We start from the raw sequence: 21675 nt of genomic DNA, 5'->3' as shown, positions 1-21675 counted from the left end.
CCAGGGCTCCATTCAATCTCTACTCGGGCGTGGGGATCTGCTCCGACTCCTGCGCCGTCTGCGGTCGTCATCATCACGATGACGCCTGTCACGGTCCTTTCTTCGATCATCACCATCTCCTCGATCGTCTCTGGGACGGCGCTCATCGACCCTGTCTCGGCCTCGGTCGGGCCGGTCATCTCGATCACGCCCGTCGTCTCTATCCCGCCTGTCATCTCTATCCCGCCTGTCATCTCTATCCCGCCTGTCATCTCTGTCGCGCCTGACATCTCTGTCGCGTTTGACGTCTCTATCACGCCGGTCACTGATGCGACGTGCTTCGTCCCGATGGCCATCCCTCCTACTATCACGGCCCTTCTCTTTGTCGTTCCCACCAGAGGGTGACATATCTCTTCGGCGCTTCCGGTCTGGGTCGTCCTCGATGCGTTCTTGCCTGCGGTCCTGGTGTCTGTCCTCTCGCTCATCCTCGTCACGCTTGGATTTGTGCGAGCGGTGGCGATGCTCCCTATCCTTGTCCTTCTCTCTACGCTCCCTGTGTTTCCGGTTATGTTTCTCCTCCTTCTTCTTCTCCCTCCTTAGGGCCTCATCCACCTCCTTTTTCTTCTCCTCAATCAAAAAATCCTTCATCGGGTCGTCATCGTCATGATCCTGAATAAGCAGCTGCAATTCTCTCTCCTCCTTGAGCATCGCCCTCCTGGGCTTGTCATCCTCATCCTCATCCTCGTCCGTACCGTCCTCATCCTCACTCGGCAGGCCCTTCTCCAACCTCTCCCGCCTCATGACATCCTCCCACCCAACCTTGCACTCCTCCAAGTCCTCATCGTCCCTCGCCTTGTACCGCGCATGATCAACCCTGATCAGCCTCCCCGCAATCTCCGCGCCCCCCAGATTATCCACCGCCAAGTCGGTGCTCCGCTGGTCTTCGTACTTGAGCCACCCAAAGCCCTTTGATTTACCTGTTTCCTTGTCGCGGACGAGCTTGAGAAAGGTCGGCTCGCCGTACTGGCTGAAGATGGTGATGACGTCGCCTTCGGTGAGCTCGTAGGGAAGGCCGCCAAAGTAGACGAAGGCTGTGTCGCGATAGTCGGTGTGCCAGGAGGCAGAGGGGGGGATCCCGTTTTCAAGCTCCTTTTTATTGAGCGCTTGAATGGCGCGTATTTGGTTCATTTTTTGGGAGGCGTGGCTGGATGTGGTTTGAGGGCAGTGGTCGTGCTGGAAGAGAAGGCTGAGCATTTGATTGGGAAAACATTGGCTGGAAACTAGACGAGGCTGCAACAACCTTGCTGGCCCGTGCCAAGCACCAAAGAAAACAGAAAGCCCGGGTTAGGGTCCAGCCGAGCTTGGCGCCAACTTTAAGCACCGGGCGCCAGCGAATGAGAATCCCCACAAATCAGGTGTCACGCGAAGCTTGAGCTGTCTGATCATTTGGGTTTCATCAACCCCTATTTTTTGATGTTGAAATTCCTGCCTTCAGGGGATGGTGGGCAAACCGATTGGTTGCTTGATAGGAAGCGCGGCCAAAGACTTGAGGAAAATATAGTCAGTGATTGGACAGGCCATTGTTTGCTGCTTTCAAGGATCTGTATTCGGCAACTTTCGAAGCTGTGGGTTATTCCTAGGTGTGAGCTTGACAAGCTTTCCAGTTCTCTGACAGGAGCTTTCGAATGTGCGCCCAACACTGGCCGGCGAGCAATAAACAAAAAGATCCAACCACAGTGCGGAAAGGGGACACATGCAACAATTGGACGATGAGATGCAGCAGACCACCCCGCGCTCAAAAGATGGTGGGGTTGAGGTCCCTGAACTGTGTAACCCTCTACGGACCCCCTCTGATTAGTTGTCGTGTAACAGCTGTTCCCCTGACCCGATCTTGGGTGTACAGACGGTGTCACAGATCTTTCAAATAGAAAAGCTCGAGCGTTGTCTTGAGCTAGACATTCAGTTGAACAGGAGTTTTCGTGCTGCATCTGTCACCAGCAAAAAAAAAAAAAACATGTTTGAAGAAAGCAAGAAAAAGGAGAACAGAGCTGATCTACGGTCAGTGCTCACCCTGCTTCCACCATCCCCGCCTTTCCCAATCCAGCAAGGTGCGCTTGGAGTTTTTTGGTGCCGGGGCCCCTACCCCTGGAAGAAAGCTCACAGCAGAAAGCTTGCCGTGAGCGCGCACAGTGCATGTCCACCGCCTTTGGGGCTGGCTGGGCTCAGTCCAGCCCAAATTCAACATTTTGGTCAAACCGCCAAACGGGGTGGAGTGTGGAACTGCTCCCTGCCCGTCGTTCGCTACCGCTGCCGTTGTCTTTTGCCAATTGTCCCATTGGATTGGACTGGATTGGTTTCAAGAGGCAGCTCGTCGTTCGTTTTTGCTGTCGTCTCTATCGTCTTGCTGTTGGTGATTGACGGCGTCCTCGTTTTCTTTTATTTCCCAATCTGGTGGTGTCCCTTCCTGCCTCTCAGCATTCAACCCCGTCCCGCACCTGCTCTGAGCACCGCGTGGTGACAGCTGGACCGACGACACTCTCGCGCCTCTTGTTCGACCGGCTTCACCGTGCCCAACACGCCCGACGGACGGCTTGTATCCAGCCGGCACGGCTCAAGTAAAAGTCGGTGGCCTCGATCGCGACGAATCTTCAACAACATCGTGCTACTCCATCAGCTCGTCTCCCAGACGGTCAATTGGCGGTCCGGCCGTCGCTCAGTACACCATGAGCAACCTCCCGGCCCCTATTTCCCAAGATGGCCCCGACCAGCACGATACCCAAGTCACCTCTGTTGGCCTGCCGCAGACAGCACCACGGAGTAACGGCAAGCCCAACAGTTTGAACGTGCCCCTATATATGCAAAGAAACGGCAACAAGGTGCTTGTTCGTCGACCCAAGCGAAAGGATGATGGGGCTCTGAAAGGTCTTGCCCGGTGGTTTGTTGCCAATCAAATTGGTCAGTTCCCATACTTCGTATCTAGGTCTTTAGATCTCAAGCTGACTTCCACAGGACTCTCCTGCAATCTCGTCGCCCTCCTCTTCCTGGCCCACAGCATGCCCCGCGCGCGCGAGTACACATCCAAGTTCTTTACGCTCTCGTATTACAACCAGAATACAGGGAAATACTTCCTCGGTGGCGACGATTGGTACCTCATCGCTTTCTTCATCGTGGTGTTGACGGGCTTGAGGGCTGGGATAATGGAATACGTGCTGGCTCCGTTTGCCAGGGCTAAGGGAGTTCATAAGAAGAAAGACATTGTAAGATTCAGCGAACAAGGCTGGTTGTTGGTCTACTATTCTTTCTTCTGGCCCCTGGGAGTGGTATGTGTCAAAATTACTTTTCGTTTCTGTCGTTGAAGTGAGGCGTGCTGACACGATGGCACAGTACATCTACCGGACATCTACCTACTATCTGAGCCTCCACGATCTTTGGAAAGAATGGCCGAATCGTGAAATGGATGGGCTCATGAAGGCCTACACCCTGGCACAGCTGTCTTTCTACCTGCAGCTACTCATTGTTATCAACATCGAGGAGCGTCGCAAGGACCACTGGCAAATGTTTTCCCACCACATCGTTACAAGCACCTTGATTTATGCTGCTTACAGAGAGGGACACACGCGCGTGGGCAATCTCATTCTGGTTCTGATGGATGTGGTGGACATTTTCCTTCCCGTATGTGTTGTCGTGACGCCTCGGCACCCCCTGATTATGTTCTTGTCTGCTAACCAAACCCCCTTAGTTCGCCAAGTGTCTGAAATATCTGGGCTACAAGACGATTTGCGATGTCATGTTTGCTGTCTTCATGGTCACATGGTTCATCGCGCGACACATATTCTTTCCGATGGCCATCTACTCCGTCTGGGCTCATACCCTGATCTACATGAACGGCTGCTTCTATGGGCGCGAACTTGACGGACCGCACCCGCCACCCGCCAACGACACCTGGCTTTATATTGCGAGACCGCTCTGGGATACCGATGCACCAGTCTGCTTCAACCACAACTTCAGGAACGGATTCTTCGGCATGCTGTTTTTCCTCCAGATTCTGACCGTGATGTGGTTTTATCTAATCATACGAGTTGCCATTAAAGTGATCAAGGGAGGCAGCGCCGAGGACACGCGAAGTGATGACGAAGCAGATGATCTCGAGGATCTGGATGAGTATGTTTACGAGGAGGCGCAGCCGCTTGAGGAGGAAGTTGGCGCAGACGAAATCAACCTGAAGAGCTGGGAGAGGAGGGTGGCCCGCGGCAAAAGGTCAACAACGGCAACAGGAGTCAGCTTGCCTGGTCACAGCGACCGTAAGGAACTCCTCGGACGAATCGGTTGCGAGAAGCAGGTTGACTAAGGTGGCGATGATTGTCTTGGTTATATTTGCCAAAAAATACCTTTTTCCTTTTATAGCGACAAGACCCGGGCAGGAAGGCAATGGTTGCCAGAGCGAAGAATGCACAGTGGTATAGACGAGGGCCGGCCCACAATCACCAACACTACCGCTTTGACTTGAGGGCGAAATGCAAACTAGGAGGGTACACTAATTGTGGGCGTTGGGGAGATCATTTTTTTGTTTTCGGATTGACGGGTTTTCCGAAATGTCTTTCTCCGTTGCGTATACATCGGTGCCTTCCTTTTTTTACTGTCACCGCCTCGCAACCAGCCCCCGCTTCTTTTTTCTTATTTGGTTGCCCATTTACTTGCGAAGGGCTGATTTGTGAGAGAGTGGAAAGTTGTGGGGTGGTGTTGGGAGTCTACTGTTGCATGGTTTCGCCAGCTGCTGCTCTGGTTGCTCAAAAAATGGTGGAGGGGCAGGCATTGGGATGGAACGGATAGGTGGGGAGGGGAATTGGAACATACACAAACAAACGAACGAAACGAACCCGAGGCGGGGAAAAAAGAATACCCTATTATACCAGTTTTGTTTTCATGCGTCGATTAATATTGAATAGAGAGAGAGCTGTTGGTGTACGGCTTAACAAAGAATTTGTTATGTCTGCCTCCTGACAGTCTGTCCAGGTTGGGGAAAGATGGCTGTCTTTCATCTTTAGTCCACAAACATCCTTTGGTTTGTCACAAGACAGAGAGACGCGGCGAGCAGCACATTAGTAGTTTTAATATCAACAAATACCCAATATTTCCCTTCGCGTCCTGTCGTCTCAACCCGGGCAACTTGGCATCGCCCACCCGTTCCGACTCCCGTTTTCGTTGTATCCTTGAGCAAAGATCTATACACTTTGATGGCCGGATGTACCACTCTGGATCTCCACCGAGAGCTTCGGGATGACAATAAAGGGTGACCATGGCCGGGGACAGATACGGTATGGTGTGGAAGAGAGAGTCTTGGTTGGGTAAGGCACTTCTAGCGAAAGTGGGAGCTGGACAAGGTGATGGCCGCAACGCGCTTGAGCTGGGGTAAGTTGATGTGCTCAGATCAGGTGGACGGTTATTTGGTACTTGGGTGATGCTTATCATGGGAGATACCTGCTGTCTTATCTCAATGGTGCCAAACAAAAACTTGTGTCTCGAGCCCGGCGGTGTTTTCTTTGGATTTGCAGAGGGGGTAAATGTGGGATTCTGAAGGCGGTAGTCGGGTCTCGAAGATAGATGGGGATTCAGTTGAGATAGAGCCAACCAGATCGAAAAGAACAACGCTGAGAGAAACATGTATATACTAAGACAGGTTGGGATTGCCAATTGGGATTTGACCAGAGACTGCCCTGGTTTGTTGGGATGGACAGGTTCCGGCCTGATTTTGTCATGAGCGATGGTAAACTTCGAGTATGATAACGGGTTTCAACAAGAGAATTATGGCACATTACATCGGTGTTCACGAGAAGCTGGAGCCCCACAATGCGTTTTGGGGTGCGGTTTTCTAGTTTCATGTAACTGGATACACCGGGAGAATCCGGTCGATCGCGTGCTCACTCACCTAGGTACCCCGTTGGTCCAAGGTGAGATCACCTTTCCATCACCGAGAGTGTGGACCGGAGTTGCCTACGCTGCGTATTGGGTCCACTCTGGTCAAGTATTCACGGAGTCCGGTGGTTGTGGGAGAAGGGAGCAAGGATAGCAAGCGGGGGGCTGCTCGTAATTCTGGTTCGAGTCCACAGTCGAGGTTGGGATGAAGTGATGATGATTGCTGCGGTTGCCATGGCCAAGGGAGTGGACTGACAGCGGGACTGGCAGGGGGCCGGACCGAACCGAACCGCTGTTGAAGAAAGCTTATCTGAGCTTTGGGGGGTGGGGGAGATTGAAGTTACGAAGCTCCTGGCTCTTCGCATGCAGAATCCTTTTCGCACGTTGACTCTCCTTCATCATCCATGGCTGGACCCTGACGTAAGAAACACGGGGCAACGATGGGACGGACGGTGCTCCTTTTTGCATCCATTGTAAGTTAGTTGTGTGACTGGCCGGTATCCTTCTTGGCCCATACGGACACTTCAAAGATCAATCACAGAATGCTGCTTTGGAGAAGAGACTACGTTGATGGGCAATTTGAAAACAGCGATCTCGAGAGCAGATGACATGATATACAGTAGAGATTAGTTCCGAGCTGTTCACCTCATTCGCTCTCTGCGAATTCAAGATTGCTTACATGAAGGGGACAGAACTACCGTTGAGAAGTTTTAGATCGTACACAAATGATGTAGGGGTGGAGTGAGTGGATGGTCACTTCGTATCGCCATCAAAGCCATGCCTCTACCTGCGTGGGCGTGGCTTAGGATGCAAGCCTCTCCCGGCTCTCCTCAGGCCAACAGGCTTCCAGATCCCCATTCCGACAACACCACCGAAGCAGAATACGGAGTGGGTCTGCAAAGAACGATCAGGTCGCCATGATCTTAAATATCGCTGGTTGTGCTCCCCTTACTCCCACATCTTCTCCCCAGCAGCAGCCAGCCCAGTCAGCCCGGTAGCCCAGAAGTCGACCTTGAAAGCCTTCGCATTGCATTGCTAGCATTGCAACTTTCAAGCGTTGCTTCACTCTTTTCATCATTCTCCCTCTTACCTGCTCCCGTCAGCATCGTCCAACATGAAGGGCATGGTTTCAGCCCTGCTGGCCGCGGGCATTTCGGCCACCTTGCCTTCGAGTGCTCTCGGCAGTGTTGTTGTCACCCGCGACGCTGATTTCCCTGATCCCATTGATGGCTTCATCGGTCCCATTCCCTATGGAAATGCCACCATCAATGCTCCGCTGGACAAGGACGGCAAGGACACCTACATAGGCTTCAAGTTCTTCCCTGAGGCCCACATCCCTCACTTGTGCGCTGCTCACTGTGTGAGCGTCACCAACTATCATCGCAAGCACCCCAAACCTGATGGCACCTACGACACTTGCAGATTCTTCCTTGCCTACACCCTGTTTGAGAACGGAGTCCCCCAGGGTCTGTTCTGCTCGATGTACACCCGCGATTGGGATCAGTCTTATGCCACCAACCGCGGCGAGACTCGTGGTCCCTCGCAGATGTCCATGCAGGATGGTTACGGTTATATCTTGGATGACAACTACTACCGCACTTGCCGGACCACTGCCACGACCGTCAAGACCACCGTTGTCGCTCCCCCCACCACCACGGCAAAGCCCAACACCACTCACAAGCCGGAGACTCCTACCACTTACAAGCCTAACACCACTCACAAGCCCAACACCACTCACAAGCCGGAGACTCCTACCACTTACAAGCCTAACACCACTCACAAGCCGGAGACTCCTACCACTCACAAGCCTAACACCACTCACAAGCCGGAGACTCCTACCACTCACAAGCCTACCACCACTCACAAGCCGGAGACTCCTTCCACTCACAAGCCTACCACCACTCACAAGCCCAACACCACTCACAAGCCGGAGACTCCTACCACTTACAAGCCTAACACCACTCACAAGCCGGAGACTCCTACCACTCACAAGCCCAACACCACTCACAAGCCTAACACCACTCACAAGCCGGAGACTCCTACCACTCACAAGCCTACCACCACTCACAAGCCTACCACCACTCACAAGCCGGAGACTCCTACCACTCACAAGCCCAACACCACTCACAAGCCGGAGACTCCTACCACTCACAAGCCTACCACCACTCACAAGCCCAACACCACTCACAAGCCGGAGACTCCTACCACTTACAAGCCCAACACCACTCACAAGCCTACCACCACTCACAAGCCCAACACCACTCACAAGCCGGAGACTCCTACCACTTACAAGCCCAACACCACTCACAAGCCTACCACCACTCACAAGCCCAACACCACTCACAAGCCGGAGACTCCTACCACTTACAAGCCCAACACCACTCACAAGCCTACCACCACTCACAAGCCCAACACCACTCACAAGCCGGAGACTCCTACCACTTACAAGCCTAACACCACTCACAAGCCGGGGCCTCCTACCACTCACAAGCCCAACACCACTCACAAGCCGGAGACTCCTACCACTCACAAGCCCAACACCACTCACAAGCCCAACACCACTCACAAGCCTAACACCACTCACAAGCCGGAGACTCCTACCACTCACAAGCCTACCACCACTCACAAGCCCAACACCACTCACAAGCCGGAGACTCCTACCACTTACAAGCCTAACACCACTCACAAGCCGGAGACTCCTACCACTCACAAGCCCAACACCACTCACAAGCCTAACACCACTCACAAGCCGGAGACTCCTACCACTCACAAGCCTACCACCACTCACAAGCCCAACACCACTCACAAGCCCAACACCACTCACAAGCCTAACACCACTCACAAGCCGGAGACTCCTACCACTCACAAGCCTACCACCACTCACAAGCCCAACACCACTCACAAGCCCAACACCACTCACAAGCCGGAGACTCCTACCACTCACAAGCCTAACACCACTCACAAGCCGGGGCCTCCTACCACTCACAAGCCTAACACCACTCATAAGCCGGGGCCTCTTACCACTCACAACTGGAAGCCTACAACTCACAAGCATACCACCACTCACAACTGGAAGCCTACCACTACGGGCAAGCCCACGATTACTCGGCTTACAATCAGTCTTCATCCCACCCCCACTCACAAGACAAATATTACCAACCCCCGCCCGGTTATGACCACGCTCCGCACAACGACAACCAAGCTGCTAATGACCACGACTAAGCGCACCACCACCATCACTCGCAAGCCCACAGTCATGACATTCACCACCCGCCGCACCGTGGTTGGGACTGGTCGTGTGATTGCCACGCCCATTGCTGCCATCGCCCTTGATGACAGTGACTAAATGGTGCGCCTCCGGTGGTGTAGGATGTGTCATGATTGACTCCAAAATCATCTGTTCTCAACATGGACTTGAGGCCTCTATCCTCATCTTTCAAGGGATAAGCGAGGGCACTGAATGGGGAGCATGACACGATAATGGCCTCTTGCCTGGGGGCAAGCATGTCTGGAATGACAGGAGGACGGGGTCGCACACACACGCGCGCACACCTTCATGAAACGGGGGCGAGTATTGTTATATCTTTTGAACAAAAGTTTGCCGGTGTATCTTTGCTTACTTCTCTTTTGTGTTCTCTTCTTGCTCTCGTTTGGAACCACCCTTATTTCTCTTCCCTCTCTTCTGATTTGCCTGTTTTGTCAGTTCTCTTCCAGGGGCGTTGGTTGGCATAAGGAAGGGAACGGTCTTGGGCTCGCTTGGCTTTCGGAAGGGGAAAGGGGTTACGATCTATCCGACTTTTGGATGCAATGAGTTTATCTTCTTCGGCTTTCCTCTTTTTTTAATTTCTGGCCGCTTCTGCGTGCAACCTCTCTCTCGCTGGATTGCGGACCCTCGAAGGAGTGTGCTGGTTTCATTTTGGCGCAAGGAAATGCCAGGGATCACCCATATGAAATGCTATGAGGGACGAATTCTATTTCTGTACTTTATCTTTCCCTACTAAAGACTAGGTTGACACGTACAGAATTTTGATCTGGTATGGTCGAAGGCGACGCGCGTGGGTATTTTGTACATAGATCTTGCATGGCTTGGATGATCGAGTTAAATGATTATAGAACGTGAGTTTTCGTTTTCAAACATTGACCTGGCTGTTGCGACTGTTGACTTGATGCCAGTCCCTTTGGGAGTCATATTTGCAGAGAGCCTGATAGCCAGCCATGCCATGATAAAATGCCGCTTTTCGCCCCTGACGCCAAAACAGTCATGTCCTTCAATGGGTCACTACGAACTAGCGGCGTGAAGGCGTTCGGCTAGCTGGAGAACTTTTCTATAGTATCTCTCGGCCTGGGTGTCATTTTCGCCAAGGTGGTAAAGGTATTCATCACCCATGTCTTCGAGTAACTTCAGGAGTTTGATTTCGCGGTCTTGTCTGGTGGTAGTTGAGCGAAGGTACTGTTCGACAAAGCTTGCCAGGTCGTCGACAGAGTTATGGTCGTTGTCTTTTGGAGACTGGTCTGCTGGTTGAAGTTTCGGTTAACGTCCTCTAGATGAGCCATCCTTGAAATTCCGACTGTCAAAACCCCTCATTTCGAAAGGATGCCTCAGCTCATCCAGCCACAGGTCTCGATCTGGTGCCCAATGTTGAGGCAAAATTGGAGTTTGCAATTGGTTTGTCTAATTTGCTGATTGAACTACCCTGGTTTAAATTTGCTAGCGGCTACGACGGCGAATGTCGTAGGTGCCGTGATGCGATCTCAATATTTGGGATTCAGTAGTGACTGACCATGAACCCTAACCTTTACGATACTCGTTCGCGGAGCATTTGGTCCCTTTTTGACATGTAAAAACCTGCTTGGGGAAGTCGGGGCATTGGATCCGCTAGCGGTGCCCCGCTTCCATTTCTCGATGAGGAATCATTGGGCGAAAACCTTTCCTGAGACCCTGCGTGCGATCCGAAGGGTTCCACCCGCTTGATGGCGACGTCATTCCCTTGCACTCTTTCTTCTCCCTGATTGTTGTTAGCCATGCGTGCCATACTCGCCAGGAGTGCCAGGTAACCTCGTAACAAATCGCAATGCTGTCCACAATTAAGAAAAGAGGCTAGATGACGATTACTGGCAACTTTCCTGCCTACCTCATACGCTTGGCAACGTATCCTGGCCCAGATCTGGGCTGACACGCTGCAGGCCCCAACTAGCAGTGGATGGACCTAATGAAAGCTTAAGTGTTTTCTCCCAAACGCATACAAAACTGCCACTTTGATCTCATCGAACCCGCAGTGCCGGACTCAGCTCCTGATAAGTCAACTGGCTCCCTTGGGTATGCAGCCATCTTCAAACGCATCTCGTCTGCTAGGACTTTGCACAACCTCGTCACCTCAACATGCCTCGCTTCAGAGACATTGCCCCCGCACCCCACAGGCAAGAATCGGCCGAGTCCCGGTCTTCTCAAGAAACTTCCTCCCTCGGGCCCCCAAGTGATTCTCCTGCACTTCCGCCTCGTCGTCTGCTGTCTCGCAAGGCTTGCGCCTATTGCAAAACGAAAAAGATCAAGTGCAACGGCGGAGAGCCGTGCTTTCAGTGCCAATCGCGGCAGCGACCCCAAGAATGTCGCTACCAACTTTCGCCAGAAGAGGCGTTGCGCCTGGAAAACGCGCGCCTCCGGGAACGGATTCAGGAATTGGAGTTGCTGTATAGGTCTCAGTGTGCAGAGAGCTCTGACAATATCCATCTCGACGATATTGCGGTAAGTGTCTTTGATCAGGGGCCTAACAGCGGTCAATCATCGTTGGGACAACGACTGGATAATGAAGCTTTCAGCCATTATTCCCAGCCGTGAGTTTTGATTTTTTTATTTTGTTCCTCGTCATGACTGGCTTGCTCCTTTGACAAACATCTAGTTTGCCACTCAAACTTGTTTACATGTCTTACCTCCTCTCCCCGGTGCCGTAAATTGATTCATGAACAACCTCAGATTCTCACCCCCACAGCCTTTGTCCACTAAGAGCTCACCTGCCGTCGGCAATTCTCCCTTGCCGCCATCTTTACTCTCGAAACAAACCTCTACAGACACTGAAAAGGAATACATGCTTCAACCACATGCCCACCACAGCCTGGCGAACGAATTGGCGACCAAGTGTACGTATATTCGATATTCTGGCATTGCGGGAATACAACTAACAAACACCCTTCAGACCCCTCAGTATACCCTGCTCTAATACATCCAGATGCTGAGCGCCTTGGGCTACAGGTGATATACGACCCCAGTCAGCTTCTCAGCCACATCGATGCCGTACAGATTACATGCTCGATTGAAAATAAGCGCCCTTATCCACAGTCTGACAACCGATTTCAGAGCGTTGACATCACCCGATGGACTGATGTCGCGATTAACGGAGATCTTGCCGCTAGCCTGCTCTCACAATACTTTGTCAATGACCAGCCTGCCTTTCAACTTTTTGATGCAGATCTCTTTCTCAACGACTTGGCCCACGGAGGGCATGTTTACTGCTCATCCCAGCTCGTCAATGCGTTGTTGGCGTGGACTTGCGTAAGTAGCTGAAGACCGGGAACGATTGTCACGTTGCTGACTCAAAGCATAGCAAGCTTACTGCAGCTTATACCCCGAGAAGGGTCTGCAAGAATTGGGTGTCCGATTTTTGGCACAAGCAGATCATTTATTCTGGCAGTCACTGAATCTCAACACCATCACCTCTGCCCCTACCGCCACTCTGCTTGGAGCTTGCGCCGTGGTGTCAGGCCACGCCGACCTCTCGGCGCGATACAAAGCCGCTTCTCTTGCAGCTAGTCGGTTCATGGGGCTATTCGGGACTGGTTACGCTTTTTCTGCAGGGGCAATTGCTCAACCGACAGGTGTAACTCTGAGCTCTGGCCAGTGGGCCAAAGCCACTTCACATACTGCGTGGGGTGTATTTTCGAATCAAACGTACGTCCTTCATTTGGGGTTGGCAGCCTGGCGAGACTCTCAAGCTGACGAACATAGATTCACTGACTTACATGCCCGCTCCTGTGCCTTTCAGGGGCATCCCGGGCTTCCCATAGCTGGTCGCGATACGTACAAGACGGACGACGGTAGCTTAGCGATACTCCCTCTCCCCAGCTATTCAGATGTCAGCTACGTATCCACGAATGAGCTGGCGGTAATAGTTCATGACATGGTGCGGTTGTACTACTATACTGGTGAGCCAGACGATGGTTCTCCGCTAGCAGCAATGCCGAATCGAAACCCAAGCCTTGAACAAGCTGAAAATATCTTTCGGCGACTGCTTGCATGGGCGGCAGGTCTGCCGCTTGCCTGCGTCAGAGGGGATCAGAACTCTCCAGAGACAATGTGCATGCAGTAAGTTCTGGTTGAAACCCCGTCGACCAATGTAGATGTGGAGATACTTACGGACGTTTGTGTAGTATGCACTTTCATGCAGCTGTCATTGCATTATTTCAGCCATTTATATTTGGGCCATTGCAGCGGCTGAAGTTCCAGTCATTCGACACTCAGGGATCCGCCCTCTGTGCGTTCAACTCCTCGGTTGACCAACTCAAGAGGCTGGTAATCAATCACCAGAGTACATTTGATCTCCAGGGACATCTGTTGGGCCCACTGGGCGGGACGATGTCTCTTGCAAGCAGTCTTTGCCAGACTGGACCCTCGGTGGAACGAAAGGACGATTCTGTACGACGACACTACTTTGCGGTCTGCATCAAGGGCCTTCTTCGCATCTTGAGCCGGTTTGAAGTTATCAAAGTCTTCATACAGGGACTACTGGCCCTGGCGCTTTCCACCCAAACGATCACGAGACAATACGCAGAGTCGGTGATGGGCGAGGTGACGCGACCGGAAAATTCGTCACTCTCGGCCATGGCGGCAGAGCACCTCACTTCGAACGTGGTGGTAGACTACGAGCTTGCGCTGACGGACCGATCGGCGGCTACTTGTGACCAGGTCGCGGCGACGCTTGGGGATCTCAGCAGATCAAAAAGAATCGAGCCCACAGTCGACGCTGATCATGTTATGGACGGCGATAAGATGGAGATGGTGTAAGGTTTCATAGCATTTGGTCGAATTAGCGTCATTGTTTGGGGGTTTCGAAACTTTTTCCTCCAATCTCAGATTGTTCCGTACGCTTCGCTCTCGTGAAACTGCTACAAAGAGCTGATGTAGGTGGAGCTTTGCCTGCCATATTGCCAAGGACAATGTCATGCCGCTGACCACTTACTCGGCTGCTGAGAACCCGTAATACCTTGTTTGGATCATTCTCCCGACAGAGGTGCCGTTGGGAACGACAACTGGATCTGGGGGAAACCCCAGATTCTTTATTTCCCCTTTTAGCCGCACCAACCGTAGCATGTTACGACACTAGCCCGGGGGATTTCTTGTTAGCGACGGTAACGTGGAGGGTCCCGTTCGGTCGGTTGTGGCTTTGATGAGTTTTTCTGCCTTGCGCTATGGCGAGGAGAGCGTGCTGCGCAAGTGCACAAGGTCTCCTCTCGCTGGTGGAATCCAGGCCGTTATCCAGGAAACCCGAAGCTAGCCTATCGGGAAAGAAATGCAACATTGCAAAGTCGACGAAAGATGACACGATGGGCATGTTGTGGGACCCCCGGGGAGATGGAAGCCGGCTGCTTTAAAAGAGACCACGACCCCCCTCTGTCCGTGTTGTGGAGGGAAGGATACGAGATCGGGAGCCAAGTCACCACCGTCACAGACCCTCATCATGAAGTTCTCACCGGCCACCCTCCTCCCGCTCCTCATGGCGGCGGGAAGCAACGCCGCCCCTTCGCAGAACTCCCCTCGCCAAACCAAGCCACCCACCGTCTACCTGGCCGGTGACAGCACCATGGCCCGCACAAACAGCCCGCACAACGGCTGGGGCGAGTACCTCTCCAGGTACCTCACCATCTCGGTCGTCAACAAGGCCATCTCCGGCCGCTCCGCCCGCAGCTTCACCAACGAAGGCCGCTTCGCCGAGATCGAGCGCCTCGTTGTCCCCAACGACATCGTCATCATCAGCTTCGGGCACAACGACGGCAGCTCCCCCAATTCGGCCAACGACAACGGCCGCAGCGCCTGCCCCGGCACAGGAAACGAGGTCTGCAAGTCAGGCAAGACAGGCGAGACGGTCTACACGTATAACCACTACCTCCAGACGGCCGGTAGGGCTCTCATCGCCAAGGGGGCCAAGGTCGTCTTCAGCGCCCAGACGCCCAAGAACCTGTGGCAGAACGGGCAGTGGAGCGGGAACTACGAGCCGCCTAGGTTCGTGCCGTACGCTGCTGCCGCGGCGAGGAACGTGGGCAGCGGGGCGAGCTTTGTGGATCACTACCAGGCTGTGACCAAGACGTATCAGCGGTTGGGGAGCCAGAAGGTGAATAGCTTTTACCCTGTGGATTACACCCACACCAGCCCCGAGGGGGCGGATGTGATTGCCCAGGCGTTTGCCCAGGCGGTGTCGAGGGATTTCAACGGGACGACGGCGGTGAAGCCTTACTTGAGGAACCCGGTGCCGAACGTGTTCAATTAAGGGGGTCAGGATTTGTACATATGGAGTGCGGTAGATGAAATAAAGATGAAGGTTTCGGATCAAAGGCTGCCACGATAAGTGAGCCCGGGAGCCGTCGGCTGCCATCGGGATATGTATGACCCGGTCGGGCGTTGTCGTGGCAAGGGGCGTGTGTGACGCCGGCCGGTGTTGTTTGCGAGTCGCTGGTAGCGATATCGGCCATCTTTTTTTTTTTTTTTTTTTCCAGTCTCCGATTCAATTTTCAGGTCTAGGAATTCACCAATTCAGTTCACCTGCAAAGGCTGTCCAGCGCACAATGGCAAAAGTTCTCATCACCGGAATCAACGGCTACATCGCCGCGCACACCGCCGCCCGCTTCCTCCAGGCCGGCTTCAGCGTCAGGGGCACGGTCCGAAACAAAAGCTCTCCTAATGTCGAGTCCTTGCTTCGCGCATTGTCCGCACCCCAGAAAGCAGGCGGCGGCAAGGTCGAGATAGTCGAGGTTCCTGACATCACCATCAAAGGGGCGTTTGACAATGCGGTCCAAGGCAGGTCCCTCCTTCCCGTGCTCCTGTCTCTACTGATGACCTGATCATGACATCAAAAAGGTGTCCAAGCCATAGCCCACCTCGCCTCTCCGGTTTCGATGGCCGACGGCGACCCAGCCCCCATGATGAAGGCCGCCGTTGACGGGACCACTTCCCTACTCGCCTCCGCCGTTGAGGCCCCCACCAAGATCAGATCAGTGGCGTTCATGTCCTCCATCAGCGCAGTGTACTCACCACCCCCTTACCGCTCTCCGGATCACGTTTTTGCCTCGGCAGATTGGAACCAAGAAGCCGAGGCCAAGGTGGCAGAGCTGGGGGACAGCACACCCGGTTACATCACCTACCAAGCCAGCAAAACCGCTGCAGAAAAGGCACTCTGGAAGATCGTCGATGACAAGAATGATCCAAGATGGAAGGCGGTGAATGTCACGACTTTTTGTCCCAGTCCTGTGTTGGGGCCGCCGTTGTTTATGCCGAGCCCGTTGTCTGGGCTGAGCATGCGGGTGAAGGACATTTGGGATGTGATGCATGGAGGCGAGGTCCCCGAGGCGAGCGTCATTAGGGGGACTTTTGTTGATGTTAGGGATGTGGCGGAGGTGGTGGTGAGAACTGTGGCGAATGACTTGGCTGTGGGTGATGGGGAGGAGAAGAGGAGGGAGAGGCTTTTGCTTGTGGCGCAGGATAATGTTAGTCCTGGTCAGATGGCGCAGGTTTTGAGGGAGGAGTTCGGGGATAGTCTGAGAGGTGTTATCAGGGAGGCGTCTACAGGGAAGGTTGAGGAGGTCAAGAAAACGAGGGCGGCAATGAAGAAGTTTAATTCCGAGCCAGCAAGGAAAGCGTTGGGGAGAGACTGGGTGATGTTTCGGGATAGCGTGGTGGATAGTGCGCGATTCTTTGCGAGTTTTGAGGAATCAGAGGCGCTAATTTGAAAAAGTCGATAGTAAGAATAACACAGCCTTACAAGCGTTGGTTTGGGGAATGATTGAAGCAGCCGGTGGTATGGCAGGACGGACTAGACGAGAAGAAGCATTCTCTAACTCTACTTTGGCACCGAGCTGATCAAGTCCAAAGACCTCGCACTATGTTGGCTCAAAAGGCGGTGTTGGTTAAACAGCATAGCGCAATAATCAAATATCAAAGTCTAGGTACACCAGACACATTGCCCGGATTCTTAGCTGAGAACAAAAGTGCTCCAGTAGGAGGCAAGGGCGTGGCTCACATTGATTGATTATGATAACATCCAGGGATGTTGGACCCAGTTTGAAAAAAGTGAACATCGCAGCTGCCAAAAGGATGGAAATGAAAGTTGTGCGAGGAAGATGCAAACCCTAAATTGAATATCTTGACCGAAAGAGCAAGAGCTCACCTCGTGCATGGCTCTTGTGGAACGAGCAGCCCCAGACCCAACAGATAATCCCCAAGCCTGATCCCAAGATATCGCGATCAACAAAATCTAAAGTTTCCCAGCCGCAAAACGATCTTCAACGCGCAGGGCCAGTTCTGCTACATCTACGAGAAGACCCAGAACCACACCCCAAGCCAAAATCCGCACCCCAGAAGACCCCCAGTCTGTTCAACTGATTGTGTACAGCAGCAATAGCCTGTTGCACGTTTCCAGGACCACGATGGTTTCTGCGGGCCCTGGATTACCATCACCGCCCTGCTCTCTCGACAAGACATGGTGTTTGGAGGCTCAAGAAGTGGTTGTTCGTGCCTGGGAGACAAGCATGGCCAATTGCGGATGATGATTGATAGCCTTGGAAGTCTCGACATGGGGAGATAAAACATCTATCCAGCCTGCCACCGCAAAGGGGTGGTGCCCGCCGCAGCGCCCGGACCTCCGCGCCGGTCCGACGGCACCCTTGGGCAGAATTTCGGATGAGATATCGATCTTCGCATGGATTGCGGATGTATGCAGATCCCGTCTTACGCCCTGTGGTACCCGTGTCAGGGGTCGAGTGGGGTTATGATGTAGGATTCGGAGTAACTACATGATGGCTCTCCCCCTCTATCTTGCTTTGCTGAAGAATGTCTCCTTCTCGTGCAAGACACAAAGATACCGACATCCACGATCTGGAAGCACCTTCCATAGACCCTATTCAGACTGTGCACCATGCCGCCATTACAGTTCGGCAAAAGTTTCCTGTCATCAGCCGTCTTTCTAGGCGTCGCTATCAGCACTCCAGACTTGTTTCATGCCGAAAGGCAAAGTTTTGCGGCCCAGGCACAAAGGATCGATCAAAGGGCCTTTAATGTTCTCCCGACTGTTCCTCCACCGTCAGAATATGGAGGTTTCATTGCTTGGATTGTGTGTGATCTTTTCATCCCTTTCATCATGCCAGCCAAGATGTCAAGTTAACCATCGGTATCGTGTCCAACACAGCCATTCGCACCACCAAATGCGACAATAGAGTCTCTAGTTGCCCAGCCCTTTCACATCTACAGCAAGGAGTTCGAGGATATTATTGGGCCCAACCCAACCTTGACGCTGCTGAACCACACCGATGGCGACCCCTTGTTTCACGAGGCTCCAGTGTGGTAAGTCAACCGACAGCGTGTTTGAGCTCATGGCAACGACTACTCGGCTAACATATGATGCAGGAATCCATCCACAGATGAAATGTTCTTTTGTCAGAATGCAGGTGCGCCAGCTGCCGGAACAGGGATGCAAAAATCAGCCATCATTCAGAAGATCAAATTGTCTGCCATCACACGGGCTATCACCAGCCAGAGAAATGCCAGCGGATCTGTTCAGATTGAGGATGTGACCGCGGCTGACGGGGCCAAGGTTATGAACCCCAACGGTAGGGTTGTATTTTGCACGTGCTTGACGAACGCATCAGACTGAATACCAAAATAGGGGGCACAAACTACAAGAACAAGTTGCTCTTTGTCGGACAAGGAAAGGGGGAGAACATTCCTCCTGCCATTTACCTTATGAATCCAGAGCCTCCTTATGATACAAAAGGTCGGTCAGGTAGTCTCCGCGCGTCGAGTGCTTATCACGTGCTAACGGCAGGAGGATATCTAGTCATGCTGAACAACTACTTTGGTCGGCAATTCAACTCCATCAACGACGCCTCAGTCAACCCCCTAAATGGTGACATCTATTTCACCGACCCTACCTACGGATTCGTTCAAGATTTTCGGCCTGCACCCGGCTTTCCAAAGCAGGTGTGGCGTTTCAATGAGGCTACTGGAGCTGTCACTGTGGTGGCGGATGGATTCAGCATGCCAAACGGCATTCAATTCTCACCATCGGGGTCACATCTTTATGTGACCGACAGCGGGGTAGCGCAGGCTTTCAGAGGGATGGAGTATAACAATCCTTCCACGATGTTAGTTGATCTTTGTTGTTTCGTTCACAGCCCGCTGACACAATTAGTTACCGATTTGATGTCTCCAGGGATGGGACCTTGTCCAACAGACAAACCTTTGCGTTTATCACGCCTGGTATACCAGATGGGATCAATGTGGATACAAAGGGCAACGTCTACGTGGGCTGTGCAGATGGCGTGCAAGTTTATAGTCCATCAGGGAAGTTGATTGGAAAGATATTCCTGGGCAAGGGAGTGGCCAACTTTCAGTTTGCGGGGAAGGGAAGGATGGTGCTGTTGGCGGAGACGGAGTTGTACTTTGTGGGTGGGTTGAAAGCTGAGGGTGCTTTTCCGGGGAGGTTGTATTAGTCGGTGTCCGATGTGGACGAGACGTGCTGCGGGAGAGCACAGCGGTAGTGAGGCTGGGGTGTTGCCTGATGGGGTGTTATTATTCGATAGTAACTCTTCTGCTTTGACCGTATTTCAATGAATACTCTCCTGTTATTGCACCATGTGCAGCTGTAGTGAGATCAACCCCCTTTTCCTCTTTTTTTTTTCGCAAACCATGGGGGTTCAGGGTGGTACCGTATGATATCCGTCATTCAAAATCACAACAAAACCCCGATTGTGTTTGCCGGCACGAGCTCATAATAGTGTTGCACTCTAAATCCTTCTCATCCTCTTTCGGTCAACGGATGGAGAGTGTTCCCCGCACCCTACAGTTTTGATAGCCGCCATATTAACTCCCATCCTTTGTCGGAGTTGGCTATGGCATGCCGTCTCTACTGTTGGTCTGCTTTCTTGATTCCAATGAGCGATCTCGATGCAGAACGTTGGAGTATTTAGAGGGCGGAAGGCGTGGAGAAGATTGGAACGTTTCTGACCACCTTGAATAGGGCACTTTTGGATTGAAAATAACCTGAAGCTCAAACAGCATGAAGCCACAACTTCTGGGACTTTTGGCTTGGTTCTTCATGCCTGAGGTGCTGGCTCACAGTAAGCTCAACCCTCCGCAGCCTAACACGAACGAGTTGTCCTGACAGTCCAGACACGATGGGCATCCTCCTCGTCAACCAAACCGCCACCCCGGAATGGCTCTACGTCCGCGACGTCATGGGTCCCAACTATGAAGACGAGATTTTTCCCTGGGGCCAATACCACAAGACCATACCCCAGATGGACGTCCACCATCCGGACATCACCTGCGGCAGGAAGGCCTTTGCTGCTGCGGCCAACACCTCCACAGCTGATGTCATTGCGGGAAGTGAAGTCGGGTTCCGAGTCAGCTGGGATGCCTACGGGCCTGGCGGGGAGTTTTACCACAGAGGGCCCGCACAGATTTACCTATCGAGGGCACCCGGGGACGATGTTGAGAACTATCGTGGGGATGGGGATTGGTTCAAGATTGCGGTTGCGGGGCCGAAGGACAATAATTCTTGGTTGTTGTCGGGGGAGGGCGATGTGAGTTACCATGGATGATCATTCAGACCCCCATCTCTTCGTGGTGTGGATGGGACTGACAGAGGGAAACAGTTCAACTTTAGCATTCCGCTGACGACACCACCGGGGAAGTATCTCATGCGGATCGAACAGTTCTGGCCGACGGACTTGTACAACTACAGCCAGTGGTTTGTCAACTGTGCTCATGTCAATATTATGGGCGAGGGCGGTGGGAGTCCAGCCGGCTTTGCAAGGTTTCCGGGGACGTATGAGATTGATGATCCAGGTGAGTTACCTCGTTGAAGACTCCGGTTCGGAGAGAGATGCTTGCATCTTGCTAACAAGACGAAAGGGATTCGGCTTCCTGGGAACCAGATGGTCCTTGGATCCGTCAAAGTGGAGGATATGAGGCTACTTGAGTACAAGCCTCCCGGGCCTGCTGTGTGGGCTGGCTGAGTGAAAACATGGTGTGGGATGGCAGGCAGAAACTTTTGAAGAGTTGATATTCCACGGCAAGCGTTGTGGACAAAACATACAAGCCGACGAAAAATGAGTAGAGCTTTGCGTCAGCCGAAAAACGAGGAGCAATGATGAACTGTTGATACATGTGTCCAATTCGGATCAACCTGCATCAGTTTTGCTTGTCAATGCCGCAATACACCTCAGCCACTGTCGCCACGGGAATCAAGTGGTGTGTTTCGGAGTTGAACCTCGAAGCTGCTACATTGCGCATTCCCTACCTGAGGTGATGGGAGTACGTACTCGAGGGCCACTGGATCCCCATCTTCAACTGGCGCTTGCAGGTGCCATGTGGCGGTGAATTGTTCACCCAACTGATAGGGCCGACAGACTTTTCGAGTAGTGTGATACCCAGCAAGCTCGGCCACGGCGCAGACTACGTTCCTTCAAGTTTTGGCTGACGTTTTTACACTTGAATAGATGTTGGCTCTTTACGATATTCGT

At 52.8% G+C, this 21675-nt stretch overlaps 8 protein-coding genes across 8 annotated transcripts; 7 read left to right on the top strand and 1 right to left on the bottom strand.

The window, feature by feature from the left end:
- Positions 1-12: 12 nt before the first annotated feature.
- On the bottom strand, positions 13-1233 carry QC763_122200 (Mitochondrial NADH kinase; the record flags this gene model as incomplete). The annotated part of the gene is given in 2 exon segments (XM_062908784.1): positions 13-226; positions 245-1233. 2 exon segments carry the CDS (start codon positions 1231-1233, stop codon positions 13-15), a joined length of 1203 nt encoding a protein of 400 aa, XP_062771935.1.
- Positions 1234-1999: 766 nt separating this feature from the next.
- Positions 2000-5149, top strand: lag1 (Sphingosine N-acyltransferase lag1). Its single transcript, XM_062908783.1, has 5 exons — positions 2000-2037; positions 2150-2934; positions 2989-3299; positions 3364-3651; positions 3719-5149. Exons 2-5 carry the CDS (start codon positions 2703-2705, stop codon positions 4325-4327), a joined length of 1440 nt encoding a protein of 479 aa, XP_062771934.1. The 5' UTR covers positions 2000-2037; positions 2150-2702; the 3' UTR covers positions 4328-5149.
- A 1857-nt stretch (positions 5150-7006) lies between these two features.
- On the top strand, positions 7007-9238 carry QC763_0026080 (uncharacterized protein; the record flags this gene model as incomplete). Its single annotated transcript, XM_062905460.1, has 1 exon — positions 7007-9238. The coding sequence occupies one exon, from the start codon at positions 7007-7009 to the stop codon at positions 9236-9238; it is 2232 nt and encodes a 743-aa protein (XP_062771933.1).
- Positions 9239-10898: 1660 nt separating this feature from the next.
- On the top strand, positions 10899-13948 carry QC763_122180 (uncharacterized protein; the record flags this gene model as incomplete). Its single annotated transcript, XM_062908782.1, has 6 exons — positions 10899-11724; positions 11864-12027; positions 12084-12439; positions 12492-12835; positions 12893-13249; positions 13315-13948. The coding sequence occupies exons 1-6, from the start codon at positions 11273-11275 to the stop codon at positions 13946-13948; spliced, it is 2307 nt and encodes a 768-aa protein (XP_062771932.1). The 5' UTR covers positions 10899-11272.
- A 673-nt stretch (positions 13949-14621) lies between these two features.
- QC763_0026060 (uncharacterized protein) lies at positions 14622-15428 on the top strand (the record flags this gene model as incomplete). Its single annotated transcript, XM_062905459.1, has 1 exon — positions 14622-15428. One exon carries the CDS (start codon positions 14622-14624, stop codon positions 15426-15428), a length of 807 nt encoding a protein of 268 aa, XP_062771931.1.
- A 295-nt stretch (positions 15429-15723) lies between these two features.
- QC763_0026050 (uncharacterized protein) lies at positions 15724-16030 on the top strand (the record flags this gene model as incomplete). Its single annotated transcript, XM_062905458.1, has 2 exons — positions 15724-15948; positions 16025-16030. 2 exons carry the CDS (start codon positions 15724-15726, stop codon positions 16028-16030), a joined length of 231 nt encoding a protein of 76 aa, XP_062771930.1.
- Positions 16031-17265: 1235 nt separating this feature from the next.
- On the top strand, positions 17266-19714 carry QC763_122160 (uncharacterized protein). The gene is made up of 5 exons (XM_062908781.1): positions 17266-18263; positions 18339-18493; positions 18557-18759; positions 18816-19293; positions 19341-19714. Exons 1-5 carry the CDS (start codon positions 18069-18071, stop codon positions 19639-19641), a joined length of 1332 nt encoding a protein of 443 aa, XP_062771929.1. The 5' UTR covers positions 17266-18068; the 3' UTR covers positions 19642-19714.
- A 289-nt stretch (positions 19715-20003) lies between these two features.
- QC763_122150 (uncharacterized protein) lies at positions 20004-21413 on the top strand. Its single transcript, XM_062908780.1, has 4 exons — positions 20004-20268; positions 20321-20733; positions 20806-20998; positions 21065-21413. The coding sequence occupies exons 1-4, from the start codon at positions 20208-20210 to the stop codon at positions 21166-21168; spliced, it is 771 nt and encodes a 256-aa protein (XP_062771928.1). The 5' UTR covers positions 20004-20207; the 3' UTR covers positions 21169-21413.
- Positions 21414-21675: the final 262 nt, after the last annotated feature.

The sequence above is a fragment of the Podospora pseudopauciseta genome, chromosome 1 (assembly GCF_035222475.1).
Source record: "Podospora pseudopauciseta strain CBS 411.78 chromosome 1, whole genome shotgun sequence".
Lineage (NCBI taxonomy): Eukaryota > Fungi > Ascomycota > Sordariomycetes > Sordariales > Podosporaceae > Podospora > Podospora pseudopauciseta.
Note: the sequence above shows the minus strand (reverse complement) of the source record. Positions and strands in the feature narration are given on the sequence as shown.

Coding starts and splice junctions, on each gene's coding strand:
- QC763_122150 (XM_062908780.1), top strand. CDS start 20,208: ATGAAGCCACAACTTCTGGGACTTTTGGCTTGGTTCTTCATGCCTGAG. Junction 20,269..20,320: donor GCCTGAGGTGCTGGCTCACA/GTAAGCTCAACC, acceptor CTGACAGTCCAG/ACACGATGGGCATCCTCCTC. Junction 20,734..20,805: donor TGTTGTCGGGGGAGGGCGAT/GTGAGTTACCAT, acceptor AGAGGGAAACAG/TTCAACTTTAGCATTCCGCT.
- QC763_122160 (XM_062908781.1), top strand. CDS start 18,069: ATGCCGCCATTACAGTTCGGCAAAAGTTTCCTGTCATCAGCCGTCTTT. Junction 18,494..18,556: donor TTTCACGAGGCTCCAGTGTG/GTAAGTCAACCG, acceptor CATATGATGCAG/GAATCCATCCACAGATGAAA. Junction 18,760..18,815: donor CAAGGTTATGAACCCCAACG/GTAGGGTTGTAT, acceptor ATACCAAAATAG/GGGGCACAAACTACAAGAAC.
- lag1 (XM_062908783.1), top strand. CDS start 2,703: ATGAGCAACCTCCCGGCCCCTATTTCCCAAGATGGCCCCGACCAGCAC. Junction 3,300..3,363: donor TCTTCTGGCCCCTGGGAGTG/GTATGTGTCAAA, acceptor ACGATGGCACAG/TACATCTACCGGACATCTAC. Junction 3,652..3,718: donor TGGTGGACATTTTCCTTCCC/GTATGTGTTGTC, acceptor AAACCCCCTTAG/TTCGCCAAGTGTCTGAAATA.